Raw genomic sequence first — 15176 nt, forward strand, 5'->3', positions numbered from 1 at the left:
TTACTTTGCTTTTCTGTTTTGAGTGTCATTGCAACTACTGTATTGTAAAGGATGGAAAATAATTGCATATGTTAAAAAAATATGAAACTTTATAAAGTAAAAAAAAAATAAATAAAATTTTTAAATTAAAAAAAAAAAGATAGGATGCACAGAGCAGGTACAAAAGAAGAGCATTCCAGACAGAAGGAACAAAGCAAAGGTATAGAAGCAAAGGTATAGAAGCATAAAGTATCAGGGTTTGGGATACTGCAAGCAGGTTAGGAAGCCTGGAATATAAGGAGGTGGTAGAAGTGCCATTGGGGAGGGGACAATCAGGGAGGTAGTGGGTGGCAAATGGTAAGAATAGTGTGTTAGGGAGGGACCTGAAGGGGTAGTAAGGAGGAAGATTATTTAGGACATTCTTGTTAATAATTTAGACAAGAGGTGATCCTGGTCCACGCTGAAGCCATGGCAGTGGGGGTGGAGAAGAAGGAATGGAGGGGAGTTGAAGAGATTGAATCTACATATAAAGCCCTTCAGTTTTATTTTTTAAAGAAAAATATTTAAAGGACAATCTGTTCAAGTTGTATTAGTAGTAAGATTTCATCTTCCCCAAAGCTAATGTGATTGTGGGTTACATTAACAGAAATATGGTCTCTAGAAGAAGGGAAGCCAGAGTCCTGTCTTTTTTTGTGTGCTAATCAGACTGTGTATGGGATGTTGTATTCTGTTGATTTAGTGCTTAGGTCCTAGACATAAAGGTAGATAAGACCGAGATCCTGCCCTTAAGGGTCCTAAAGTTTAGAAAGACCATGTGGATCTGTAAATAAACACATGTGGTAAAGCTGCATAGAGGCCATGATTGATGCATATACCCCCTGCGCCTTTTGTTGACACAGAGAGGGAGCATGTGTGTGCACACATGCATGCATGTACAGGGGAGGGGCAGAGAGAGAGGGAGAGAGAAGAATCTTAAGCAGGCTCCACGCGCAGCATGGAGCCTGACACAGGGCTAGCTCTCATGACTGTGAGAACATGACCTGAGCTGAAATCAAGAGTTGAACACTTAACTGAGCCACACAAGCTCCCCCATCCGGTCCCTTTAAAAGAAGGAGATTGAGTAACCAGAGCACTTTTAGAGGAGAGAAACCAAGAAGGGAATGGGAAATGAGATCAGTGATGGAACTGGGGATGTTTGACCTAAAGAAGAGATATATATTAGTTATCTATTACTGTGTAATAAATTACCCTAAAATTTAGCAACTTTAAACAACAAATATTTACCATCTCAGTTTCTGAGGGTCAGAAATCTGGGCACAGCTTAGCTGGTCTCATGAGGTTGCAGACAAGATGTTAGCCAGCACTGCATGCAGTCTGCTGCTGGCTCTGGGCTGTGCTAGCAGATCTACTTCCATGCTCTCCCACCTGGCAGGAGGCTTCAGTTCCTTTCTACGGGATTGTTCAGCCATGGCATCTAGCTTCCTCCAAGAGTGATTTGAGAGTGAGGTTGAGCAGGAAGCCTCAGTGCCTTTTACCACCTCGTCTCTAGGCCTGTCATCACTTCTTTATTCTTTTCAGCAGAAATAAGTCACTAAGTCCACCACATTCAGCCAGAGGGGAATTCAGCTCCACATGTTGAAGGGATGGGTTTCAAAGAATTTGAGAACTTAGTTTTAAAACCACCACAAGACATCGTGGAGAGGACATGGCAGTGGTCTTCACATCTTTGGAAAGCACTGTGAGAAGCTACAGGCAGATAGGTTTGGCTCCACCTAAGGAGATAAATGGAATTGTGCAAAGATGGGCTAGGCACCTGGGGAAGTAGTGAGCCTGTGTCACAGGAAGTAGGTGCCTGGCAGGTGTTGGATGATGATTTGCTGGGGGGTGGGGGTGGGGGTGGGGAGGGGATCTGGCATTGAGTGGGGACTAGACTAAATGAAAGGTCATCCAACTAGAACCTTGATAAATAAATTTTTATTGGAACACAGCCATGCCCATTCATTCATGTGCTTTCTGGCTGCTTGCATGTTAGACCAGCAGAGTAGAGTACTGTGACACACACCGTAGGGCCTGCAAAGTCTACCATATTTACTGTCTGGTCTTTATCACAAACATTTGCCAACCCCTGGGCTGGATGTCCTTGAAGTCCCTTGCAGCCCTAAGACACATTGTGATATATTATTTTTAAAAGACTTTTCCTTTTAGAGTAACCTATAGATGTATGGAGGGATGGAAATCTTGGGAGTTGGGGACTCTAAACCAATCAGACATGTGATGAGGGCTGTGCTGCATTGTGTCAGGGCGTGAATTCCATAACATTTTGCAGATGGGTGATTCTAAGACCTCAGCCCTTTTCTTTGTTTCGACAGCTCCTGAGAGAGAAGGTTGTTTGCATTGCTGCTGGACTGAGGCATGCTTTAGCTGCTACAGGTGATCATTTTGCTTTTATTTTCAAAATAGGCACATCACAAGGAGAAGCAGCGCTCTAGAGCAAACAGACTTTAAGGAGTAATTCAGGATGTGCTGCTGGGTTGCATTTCTGATTATAAGAAGGGACATAAGGCCAAAGTCATGTGGGAAATCCTTAGCAGGTAGGGAGGAAAGAAATGAAGTTTTCTAGCTCTTGAGTATATTCTAGGCATGATGCTAGGTTCTCTTGATTTAGTTAATGCCTTATTTAATCCTCACAACGTTGCAGTGATGTGAGTTACATTTTTTAAAAAAGTTTTTAAAAATTAAAAATTTTTTTTTTATTTTTGAGAGACAGAGACAGCATGAGCAGGGGAGGGTCAGAGAGAGAGGGAGATACAGAATCTGAAGACAGGCTCCAGGCTCTGAGCCAGCTGTCAGCACAGAGCCTGACGCGGGGCTCGAACCCATGAACTGTGAGATCATGACCTGAGCTGAAGTCAGACGCTTAACAGACTGAGCCACCCAGGTGCCCCTGTGAGTTACATTTTTACATGTGAGGAAGCTGAGGCCCGAAGAGGCTAAAGTGCTTGTCTAAAGTTGCACGAGGGGTAAGGTAGTAAAAGGTAGAGCTGGAAACAGAGTCTGGGATGGTGTAGTTTCCAAGGCCCACATTCTTTGCTGTGAACTACACTGCTTGCTCAGTACATTTTAATGTTTATTAATTTAAAAGCTTCAAACGGGCTTACCTCCCGCACTGTGAGAGGGTGGTGACGGACATAGGGCTGGCAGTGTGTGAGGCTTGAAGGTGGCATGTGGAGAGAGGTGGCTGTGTGCGGAAGGGCAGTGGCCCTTTTTCTTCCCCACACTGTTTCCTGCTCCCACTCTCGTGGTGGGAAGGGCAGCCCTAACTGGCTGTGGCAGCTGAGGCTCAAGTGCCGATGCGTTCAGTTGTGGCCTGGGGAAGGTGGGGGAGGCACGGAAGGGTCCCGTGCAGCACTGTACTGATGTCATCTGGGGCTTAGTGTTGCTCATGTATTAAAATTTTTTTACCCTTTTATTCGGAAATAATTGCAAATTCACATGCCGTTGTAAGAAATAAAATAGATCTCATGCACTATTTTCCCAGTGTTTCCCAAAGGTAACATTTTGTGAAACTGTAGTTCAACAGCCCTGCCAACCTCGATAGTCAGGATAGAAACAATTCATTGCCAGCCGTCCTGCCTGTGGCCCTTTTATAGCACCCATTTTTATACATCCTTTTATATGGCTTTTATGCACTTCTTATACATTTAGTTCCTACCGACCCTCACCCCTCCTTAGCTCCTGGCAACCACTCTTCTGTTCCCCAACAATAATGTCATTTCAGGAACGTTATATAAATGGTATCATGCAATATTTAGCTGTTTAGGGTTGGCTATTTTTGCTCAGCATGATTCCCTGGAGAGTCATCCAAGTTGCGAGTATCAATGATGTGTTCATTTTTATTGCTAAGTAGTAGTATTTCATGGTATAGATGTACCACGGAATTAGTCATTTCAGGCTGCCGTAACAATATACTACAGACTGGGTGACTTAAACAACAGGAATCTTCTCAGTTACAGAGGCTATAAGTCCACGATCAAGACGCCATGAGGGTTGGTCTCTGGCGAGGCCTCTCTCCCTGACTTGTAGGTGGCTGCCTTCTTGCTGCGTCCTTATGGGGCGTTCCCTCTGGGCACTCATGGAGAGAGAGAGACATCTGGTGACTCTTCTTTTTATAAGGACACCAGTTCTGTCAGATTTAGGCCTCGCTTGTATGACCCATTTAACCTTTATTACCTTCTAATGGACTTCTCTCCAAATACAGTCACACTGTAGATTAGGGCCTCAACAATAAATTTTCGGGGGCACAATTCAGTCCACAACAACACAGTTTCTTTCACCATTCACCCATTGAGGGACATCTGGTTGTTTCTAGGTTGTGGCTATTAAGAATAAAGCTATAAACATTGTGGGCAAGTCTTTATGCAAACATAAATTTTCATTTCTCTGGGGTAAACGCCCAGGAGTGTGATTGCTGAGTTGTATGGTGGTGATTACTTTTTATAAGCAGCTTCTCCTCTTAGAAACTAGCAGGACTGGAGGATGGTCTATTATTGGTTTAATTCCCCCTTTCCTACCAACTTCCTGTAATTGCTAGTCTTATGTGTACATTTCTGTCGAGTTACAAAGCAGTACAGTCTCCTTTATGCGTTTCATTAACTTAATTGTAAGTCCTCCTCTCTCACATTTAATCTGAAAATATTTCTGCAGGCATCTCTAAATGATAAGGACTCTTAAAAACATCATCATACCTACAAGATAAATACAAGATAAATCTGTAATTTGATCAAGCATCCAGTGTTAAATTTCCTTTACTGTCTCAAAAATATTTTTTAACAGTTTGTTTGAATCAGGATTTGAATTATGTCTCTACACTGCAGTTAGTGGATATGTACGTCAAGTATCTCTATTTAAAAAAAATACTTAGGGGCACCTGGGTGGCTCAGTCGGTTAAGCCTCCGACTTCAGCTCAGGTCAGATCTCACATTCGTGGGTTCGAGCCCCGCGTCAGGCTCTGTGCTGACAACTAGCTCAGAGCCTGGAGCCTGCTTCCGGTTCTGTGTCTCCTTCTCTCTCTGCACCCCCCTCTCATGCTCTGTCTCTCTCTGTATCAAAAATAAATGAAACATTTAAAAAAAAATAAAAATAAAAATAAAAAAATACTTATTCCTCTTAATTTTTTTATTGTGATGAAATATATATAACATAATTTACTGTCTTAACTATTAAAAAAATTTTTTTTATGTCTGTATTTTATTTTTAAGAGCGAGAAAGAGAAAGACAGAGCATGAGTGGGGGAGGGTCAGAGAGAGAGAGGGAGACACAGAATTTGAAGTAGGCTCCAGGCTCTGAGCTGTCAACACAGAGCCCGATGCAGGGCTTGAATCCACAAACTATGAGATCATGACTTGAGCTGAAGTTGGACGCTTAACCAACTGAACCACCCAGGTGCCCCTGTCTTAACCATTTTTAAGTGTACAGTTGAGTGATGTTACGTATATTCACATTATTGTGTAGTCATTATTGTCATGCATCTCCAGAACTTTTTTTATCTTGTGAAACTGAAATTATATCCACTAAACAATAACTCTCCCTCCCCCTCTGCCCCAGCCCCTGATCACCACCATTCTATTTTCTGACTCTATGATTTTGACCACTCATACAGGCACCTCATATAAGTGGAATTATACAGTATTTGTCTTTTTGTGGCTTATTTCACTTAGCATAATTCTCCCTTTTTAAGGCTGAATAGTATTCCATTACTTGGATATGTCACATTTTGCTTATCCATTCACTGGTTGATAGATACTTGGGTTGCTGCCATGTTTTAGCTATTGTGAATAATGCTTCTATAAATGTGGGTGTACAAATATCATTTCGAGATCCTGCTTTTGGTTCTTTAGGATATACACCCAGAAGTAGAATTGTTGGATCATATAGTAATTCTATTTTCAATTTTTTGAGGAATTGCCATACCATTTTCACAATGGCCATACCATTTTCATTTCTGCCAGTAGTGCACAAGGGTTCCAAATAACTCCACATCCTTGCCAATATTTGTTATTTCCTATTTTTTTCTTAAATAGTTTTTATCTTAATGAAAGTGAAGTGGTATCTCATCGTGGTTTGGTTTTGCATTTCTCTACTAGTGATGTTGAGCATCTTTTCATATCTGCTTTTTTAGCATTTGTGTATTTTCTTTGGAGAAATGTCTATTCAAGTCCTTTGCTTATTTTTTGAATCAAGTTTTTTGTTTTTGTTGTTGAGGGATTTTTTTTTTTTTTAAAGTAGGCTTCATGCCCAGTGTGGAGCCCAGTGCAGGGCTTGAACTCATGACCCTGAGATAAAGACCTGAGCTGAGCTCAAGAGTTGGATGCTTAACAGACTAAGCCACCCAGGTGCCCTGGTGCTGTTGAGTTTAAAGAGTTCTATATATAGTCTGATTATTAATCCTTTATCAGACATCTCAAGATTCATTTTGCTCCCTTTTTTTCCTCCTTCTAATTTATTTGTGGAAGAGATGGTAAATTTTGTATTCTTTACTTTTTTTTAATGTTTATTTTTGAGAGAGAGACAGAATGTGAGCAAGGGAGGGGCAGAGGGCAAGGGAGACAGAATGCAAAGCAGGCTCTAGGCTACGAGCTGTCAGCACAGAGCCTGGCATGGAGCTTGAACCCACGAACTGTGAGATCATGACCTCAGCTGAACTCAGGTGATTAACCGACTGAGCCATCTAGGTGTCCCTGTATTATTTCAGTACTGTGTTTTGCTCACATTGTGCTCAGTCATCATTACTTGTATTTCACAAAGCAGACTTGTCTGTTTACAGTCTAAAGGATGGTTGTTAACAGGATACTTTGGAGGAGTGGATCCTTAATGTACTATTGGGTGATGGATCCTAGTTACACACATCTGACCATGGATGTAAATATATAAAATGTCATCCACACATTTATATGAGGTTCAGAACATGGGCACATGAGTTAGATTCAGTGGATAGGGAAATAAAAGGCCATTCCACTGAGGTAGTGGCTATTAAGAAGCTATCTTGCAGTTACAAATATGTATTTATTTGGTAATTAGGAATCACTGAATTTATCTTGGTGTGGTAGAAAAGACACTGCATTAAGTGTTAGGAGAGCTGAGTCCTATTATTTTCTCTGCTACTAGCTCCCTGTATGACCGTAGGCAGATCGCATCCTCTCTTCAAGGCCTCAATTTTCTCACCTATTACATTTGAGGAATGGACTTGATAAAATCTTCAGGGTTCTTTCCTGCTTGGTCTGGAGTTTGCATTGTCCTTTAAGGTTAGTTGTGAATAAGGTGTTGTTCTAGTAATTTGATTCTGAAAAGTAATTTGTCCTGGACTTTCTTGGAGGGAGATTTAGTATGTGGGAATTTTCTTGAATGGTCTTAGATCACCCTGAAGATTGGACTTGTGATTGGTTGGTGATTGCCAAGCCATAGGGTTCCCCAAAACACTGAGCTTCTCCGTAGTATGCATGTTAACTGAGGATGAATTGAAATCTCCCGTGGCAGTGAGACTCAAAATGCAACCTGGTAGTAATCCCATTAAGCATTTTCTTCATTTTCTCCTCTGCTCCATTGGGAAGCAAGTGGCATTGTGTTCCAGTGGGGAACTGGTTTGGCATCATCTGGACGGCGGTTGTGCCCTGGGCAGGCTCTCCCATTGTTTTTGACAGCAAAGGAACCAAGCAGAGTGACAGGTAAGGCCCTTATTTCCCGAGTCCTATATTTATTCTTTGTCAAGAAATAGTGACACACACATGTAGAAAATGGGTAAATGGAATTTTGCTTTTGCTGTTTCTTAGTTCTTCTGACTCAAGTCTCTGTGTTGGCTGGTCTGTTAGTCTTGTTAGACTTTTTGTGGACCCAGTAAAATACCCCTCCTTGATGCCAGAGTTTGCAACCCATTGAGAGATAGATGTGAATCAGGCAAGTGGAGACCAGAATAGTAGCCCTCAAACTGTTAAAAGTTAGGATGGAAGACATGACTTAGGTGTTTGGAGGTAATGTGTAGCAGTAGTGGGCCTCTGGATTCTGAATTCCAGATTGGATTTACTCACCAGGCACTGTCGGCCCTGCCTAGCTGACTGCATGGCTGGGGGCACATGAAGAGGCACCCTCTGCAGGTAGGCACATCCCAAAGCGAGAACCTATAAGGACCGTGCCTGGCATCCCAGTTCCCCATTCCCAAAGGGAAAGCCGGAGTCACTGAGGAGGTAGAGAGAGGGGCCAGCTGTGTTACTGTGGGGAAAGCTGTGTACATGGGCAGATGAGCAGGCAGTGAATGTTCTGCTCATGGGTCTGTTGGTGGGTCTGTGCTGGTCATTTAGCCCAGAGGCTTTCTCTTCTGTTCTTCACTCTGGGGGTCAGTCTCTTTCAGCTCCTCTCTCTGCTCGCCTCTCCCTCTGCTCTATGCTCTCACTGTGGGCCCCTCCCTTTCTTTGTGTATAGCACCATGTCTGCGTCTCCTTCTTTCTTGCTCTCTTACTTTGTGGCCCAGTCTCCTGAGCGTTGGCTGTCAGAAAAACAGGAAACCTCTACTCTCCTCTCGGTGAGAGCAAAGGAGGAATTTTTGAGGGTGGGATAGGAATTGGGAAATAAAGGAAGGGAAAGCCACAGTGGGAGTGATGTACAAGGTGTTGGAGTCGTTCTGATTTTCTTAAGTTCTGGAGTCTCTCCTGTTCAGCTGAGGAGGAGATTGGTCGCCCCGAAGCCCTGGGGTGGAGTTGGGGAGGGTGCTCTTAGAGAAGGAGAAGGGGACACTGGGTGCTGGACAGGCAGTCCAACTCACATGACCTTGAAAGCATTCATAAAATAAACTTACTTCCCAAACACTTTTTCCTGCCTCACCTAGGTATTCTCTGCTCCTGGGGCATTTCCTGCTTTCTTATTTCTCTGTGTCTATGGGTAAGCTGTTAGCCCTGCCTGAATTGTCTTTTCCTTCCTGTTCCTTCTGGCAATCTTTATTCTGCCGTGATAATTTTTCAAGGCATAGCTCAGAGACAGCTTTCTCGGTGAAGAGTGTTCTCTCTTCTGACTCCATTGCATTTTCTTTGCATGCCTGGATAGCACAATGTACTGTATTAATATGGATTGTTTGTATGTTTTCCCACATGCCAAAGACTGCGCTTTTTCAGGGTAGCAGCTGTGTCTACTTTCTCTTCCAGCCAAGGACGTGTAACTGGAAGAAATCAGAAATGCTTTTATTTGATTTAAATCACCTGTTTGGGTTCTGTTTGGGGCACAACTTAGGTTCCAAGTTGATTGGGGGACTTTTCTGATGAAACATTAGAATAGGCCGTGAGCTTCCTGCCCTCAGTCTTTCCCTTTTTATTCCTTCATCTTTACTTACTTGCCACTGCTTCTGGAGCTGGAACCTTGGGTGTCCTTTCTGTGTCTGGCCACAAGGTCCTGTGCTTCCTCTCTGGTGAATGTGTTGGAAACACCTGTTTTGTCCCTTTCTCATTCTACAGGATACTTGAAGGTATGAAGGGCATTTTATTAAGACACTAGTTAATTAAACAGAAGTGTCAGAAAAGACTGGTGCACCCTGGGTGGCTCAGTCAGTTAAGCGTCTGACTTCGGCTCAGGTCATGATCTCGTGGCTCACGAGTTCAAGCCCCACATCAGGCTCTGGGCTGACAGCTTAGAGCCTGGATCCTGCTTCTGATTCTGTGTCTCCCTCTGTCTCTGCTCCTCCTCTGCTCGTGCTCTGTCTCTCTCTCTCTCTCACTTTCCTTCAAAAATAAATAAACATTAAAAAAAAGTGTCAGAAAAGAGTTACAGAATAAGACTATTTCTCTGCATGTTAGACCCAGTGACCACAGTTTCTAGAAGGGTTGTTTGGGATTATAACCTGTCAGTGAAGACAGTCTAAGGGAGGAAAAGTGCTGGATTTGGAAGGCAGGTTCAAATTCTTAGTTCTGCCTGTGTGTTCTTTGGAGTCCTGGGTTTGTCTGCTTGTGATGGTAGTTGAATGTAGGAGATGTCGTTGCTTCTAGGCCCACTGATGGACAGAGCTAGGAGATGGACGTGTGCACACGTATATTTACACATATGTACAGCTATGTCTTTTTGTTTCTACCGGAAGCTACGAGTTTACAGTGATTTCTCTAAGTACAACCCACTATCCTGTGGTTGATTCTAGCCTTCCACCTTTTATGTACCTTTCCTCTTCTCCCTGATAGTGAGAAATCTGGCTTCTTTATCCCCAGTACATTTATTTATTTGTTCAGTCCCTTGGTATGTAACTAGTCTCCCCACCATGTCATCTGTGTCTTGGTCAGCACCACCAACTTAGACCTGCCTACTCTGGCTGCATGTTTCCCCTGGCCCTAGTGGTGCAGCCTCAGCCCCTTCTTTCCCCAATTTGTTCTGTTATAAATGTGATTTCAAAAGATTTTTTTTTTCCTAGGCATGGAGAAGTCTAAAGCAACCTGTGTTCTTGCTGGCTCAGATCACTCAGCTTCATTGACCGGTTGGTACCAGCTCTCTTAGTCTAACACGCCATTTAGAGTTCTGCACGTATCTGCCTCCCATGGGGGAAATTGGGCAGAGGGAGGAGCTGAGTCAGAATTCTGCTGCCACCCCTGGTCTTATCTTAGGAAGTTACTCTACCTTCGAAGGCTGTTGCCTTACCTATCAAATACTCTGGGTAGTTTTGAGACTTAAAGATGAAAGTACATTAAGGCATCCACATGAAGGAAACACAGGCTCACTTCCTTTCCTCTCAACTGTACAGTAGGGATAAGAATATCTTCCTTTCAGGGTAATTGTCATTGCCAAATCACACAGCCGATAGTTATATTATTGTCTTATCCATCAGATAAGATCCATTTTGGTGTCTAATTCAACTGTGCATTCTCTCTAGCTGTTTGCTCTCACATTAACCTGTTTTATCCACCCCTGTCTTCTAGTCTATTTATCTACCTCTCTGCCCTGTCTGCATTCATCTATTCTTTATCTACTCATCTCCATTTTTATTTACCTTTCATCTTTGTATCTCTCTACCTAATCTTTGTGTCTGTTATCTTTCTAAATTGAGTCATGAACATATTTCTCTAATTTATTTTGTATTTTTATGTATTTTTCTATTCTATTTTGTATTTTTATGTATTTCTACAATCTGTTTCATCTCTTTGATCCCTCCGTCTGTCTAATCTGCTTTTCTCTCCCGCACTATATTTCTCCTTTTGACTATGCATCCATCCATCCATTTGACACACCCCCATGAATACAGTACAAACGTCCTGTTGGTGATGCAGCATTTTCTTGGAAGTGAAGGTGACCTCTTCCAGAGGTTTTCTTTCAAAGCCAAGATTGCCCTGATCCCTACCAGTAGACTGAGACAGGAGGTCTGAGACATTTATTTTGGTAAGACCTCTCATGTGAGCTGGATACAGGGCATTTTTTAAGCAAAGGGGAATGACTTTCATACATCGTATTTTCAGTGTTTTATGTAGAAATTAAGGTGTATACACATTATGTGTAAATTAACAGTGACATGCATTCTTTAACATCAAACTTGTAATGCAGTCCAACTGAGAAGCTGCTACTGTTTCCAGAATACTAGAATCATAGTGTGAGAGTTCAAATACATGACAAATTCTAACCTACAGATAACTTGTTATTTAACAAATTCAAAATAACCACCAACAAAAGAAACATCTACGTTTAGCCTGTGTCTCATATTAGGTAGACTTACATGTGTGTTAAAAGTGTTGAGTTGATGTGGATGCCAACTGTAAAGGACTCTCCCGGGCATCTGATCCCACCTCGCCTTCTGTAGAGGAAGGGCTGCAGGCCCCACGGTGAGAAGTGACTAGTTCATGCCCTACAGTCAGTGAGGGGGGAGGAAGGCATTTTTTTCTTTTTTAAAGTTTATTTATTTATTTTGAGAGAGAGACAGAGAGCATGAGCAGATAGGGATAAAGAGAGAAGGAGAGAGAGAGAATCCCAAGCAGGCTCCACACTATCAGTACGGAGCCCAATGTGGAACTCTATCCTATGAACCTAGAGATCATGACCTGAACTGAAATCAAGAGTCGGACACTCCACTGACTGAGGCACCCAGACGCCCCAAGAAGGCATTCTTTTCTGAGAATAAGGGGAGACTAAGAGATGTTTCTAATCTGTCCTAATTAATTTGAAATGGCCAGTATCATGTAAACTTAGAGATTCTCTAATTGCTTGCTAACAGTTTCTTTGAAAATCTTATAATTAGTGAAATTATTTATTATTTCTTATGTGGAACACTTTTATTATGGTGTTTTTAAGACATGTTGAATTTTTATTTTATTGAGATGTAATTCACATATAAAACTTTTTCCTTTAAAGTGTATAATGATTTTTAGTATATTCACAAAGGAAATTGGTTTTTGATATTTTAAAACTGGGTTAAAAATTATCAAGATTAATATCCCTCCTTCCTGGTCTAGTTTGAGCTGTCACACATTAGATTTTGCTCATTGCTCTTTAGACCTTTTCTCTGGAGTTGTGGTGCCTTATATAACTATTTGGCATTGCAGCAGAATTTAATTTTGCCTGCTGATGCAACAGTGTAATGATCCGCATGTGGAAGACAGTTTGTCTTTGCAAAAGTGCTAGTTTAGACTTACTAAGATAAATGAAGGCTTATTACAGACACAGGCTCACGGTCAGTGGCATCTTGGTAGCTCACCGGTCCATTAAATGGGTTTGCTGAGGGGGGTCCTCCTAAGGGATCTTTGGACACTCTGGTGAAGTCCAGGGAGGTTGCCCTCTCTCAGGGTGTGAAATAGACCAAATTCACATCGTAGAACTGTAGAATGTCAGTGCCACAAGGTCATCTGGGTGACAAAATGGCCCTACTGATTTACAGTCCCTCATTTCAGTCCTATTGAAATAGAGGCCCAGAATGTGAGTGATGCACCCAATATCAAAGAGCCATCGAGGGGCGCCTGGGTGGCTCAGTCGGTTTAAGTGTCTTGGTTTTCAGCTCAGGTCATGATCTCATGATTTGTGGGTTTAAGCCCTACGTAGGACTCTGCACTGATAGTGCAGAGCCTGCTTAGGACTCTCTCTTTCCCTCTCTCTCTGCCTCTCCCCGACTCATTCTTTCTGTCTCTGTCTCAAAATAAATAAACTTAAAAAAAGTGATTGAATAGCAGCTCTGGAACTTGAACCCTGTGTCTTGGTGTGATGTCCCTTCAGTGATGCAGTTTGGCTTTCTACCAGACTGCCCTATGGCAAGCAGTACTGGAAAGCTTTTTTGGGAGGTCACAAAAGGCAGTGGGAGCAGACGGCTTGGCCTCTACTTCCACTTGACTCCTTATTAGCTGTGTGATCTTGAAAGTCATTTAACATCCCCAAGCCTTGATTAATTTATCTTCTAGGAGAATGCTGTCTAATAGCAATATAATGTGTACCACATTTCAAGAAGTAAAAAAATGGGTAAATTAATTTTAATAATATATTTTACTTAACCCAGTATATCCATAATATTGTTTCAACCAGTAATCAATGTGAATTTTATTAAGGAGCTACATCCTTCATTTTGATGTTTATTTATTTATTTTGAGAGGGAGAGAGACAGAGCATGAGAGAGCGTGCGTAAGAGAGAGCCAGTGGAAGAGGGGCAGAGAGAGGGGGAAAGAGAGAATCCCAAGTAGGCTCCATGCTGTTAACACAGAGCTTGATGCGGGGCTCAATCTTACAAACTGTGAGATCGTAACCTGAGCTGAAATCAAGAGTCAGATGCTTAACCCACTGAGCCACCCAGGCGCCCCCTCTCCTTTTTTTTTTCTGCTAAATCTTCACAATTTGTTGTATGTTTTTGGTTTTACAACACTTCTCAATTTGGACTGCCCACATTTCACGTGTTCAGTAGCTACCTGTATGTGCTGTGTGCACAGAGTACAGTGTAGAAACTTAGAATGTTAGGGTTGATTGCAAAAGCTCTTAGAGACCATTCAAAGAGTCACAAAGTATAGGTTCATGGGCCAAATTGTATAGCTTATTGTTCCTTTTGGTGTGGCTTCCAGTTAAAAATGTTTTAGAACGTGAATACCTTGTAGACTGGCATGTGTCCTCTAGCTTGCCAGTGTCGCCCACGAGTCCCTCTTGTGGCTGGTATCATCAGTTACACTGTCTGCCCCCCCCCTTTTTTTTTTAAATAGTTTATTGTCAAGTTGGTTTTCATAGAACACCCAGTGCTCTTCAGCACAAGTGCTGTCCTCCATGACCAGTCCCCTTCCCTTTCCCCCTCCCCCTTCAGCTCTCAGTTTCTTTTCAGTATTCCAGAGTCTCTCATGATTTGCCTCCCTCCCTCTCCCTTTTTTCCCTCTTCCCCTCCCCCTGGTCCCCTGTTAGGTTTCTCCTGTTAGACCTATCAGTGAAAGCATATGGTATCTGTCCCTCTCCGTCCGACTTATTTTGCGTAGCATGACACCCTCGAGGTCCATCCACGTTGCTACAAATGGCCAGATTTCATTCTTTCTCATTGCCATGTAATACTCCATTGTATATATAAACCACATCTTCTTGATCCCACTCATCAGTTGATGGACATTAAGGCTCTTTCCATGATTTGGCTATTGTTGACAGTGCTGCTGTGAACATTGGGGTACACGTGCCCCTATGTATCCCTTGGGTAAATCCCCAGCAGTGCAAAACTGGGTCATAGGGGAGTTCTAGGGCCCTCCTCTCTGATTTTCAGCTGGTGAAACTAAGGCTTAGGAAGTGATTTGTCCAAGGTCAATAGCTAGTTAACAGGTCCAGGAATAGAAGAAGCCAGAGTCACTGGACTCTGAACTTGCTCTCCTTCTGTTGATTCACATTGTCAGTCAGTCTCATTGCTGCTTATACCTGATCAAGACTAGGAGGTTCCGGTGAGCTGTGGTGCTGCACAGAAGGGGGGCAGGAGCATTATGTTTTCTGCTGGGCAAGACGTGTAGAGAAATCCTCCCAGGTCTGAAAAGTTTAAGCTTAAATAATGTATCTTTTAACTTGTTATTTTAAAAAGTTAACATATATTTTTCCTAACCAAAGGTAATATGAGCATACATGTAGAAAATGGAGAATCATGTTTTTCTTATGGTAGATCTTCAAGAAATATTTGCTGAATGAATTAATAAAAAAACTCATACATTTCTATTCCTTGACAGACTATTAAGAATATTTGGCCTTGTTTCCTATTT

At 42.3% G+C, this 15176-nt stretch overlaps 1 protein-coding gene across 5 annotated transcripts in view; it reads left to right on the forward strand.

The window, feature by feature from the left end:
- SERGEF (secretion regulating guanine nucleotide exchange factor) overlaps positions 1-15176 on the forward strand; it is a 227839-nt gene that overhangs the window by 9936 nt on the left and 202727 nt on the right. For 2 of the 5 annotated variants that reach the window (XM_029914558.1, XM_029914560.1), the window contains exons 5-7: positions 2349-2409; positions 7587-7700; positions 10415-10477. In XM_029914558.1, the coding sequence (XP_029770418.1) occupies positions 2349-2409; positions 7587-7700; positions 10415-10477 (238 nt within the window). The remainder of the gene's footprint in view (positions 1-2348; positions 2410-7586; positions 7701-10414; positions 10478-15176) is intronic. The other 3 variants (XM_029914559.1, XM_029914562.1, XM_029914561.1) reach the window with 2 other exon arrangements.

Source organism: Suricata suricatta, chromosome 11 (assembly GCF_006229205.1).
Source record: "Suricata suricatta isolate VVHF042 chromosome 11, meerkat_22Aug2017_6uvM2_HiC, whole genome shotgun sequence".
Lineage (NCBI taxonomy): Eukaryota > Metazoa > Chordata > Mammalia > Carnivora > Herpestidae > Suricata > Suricata suricatta.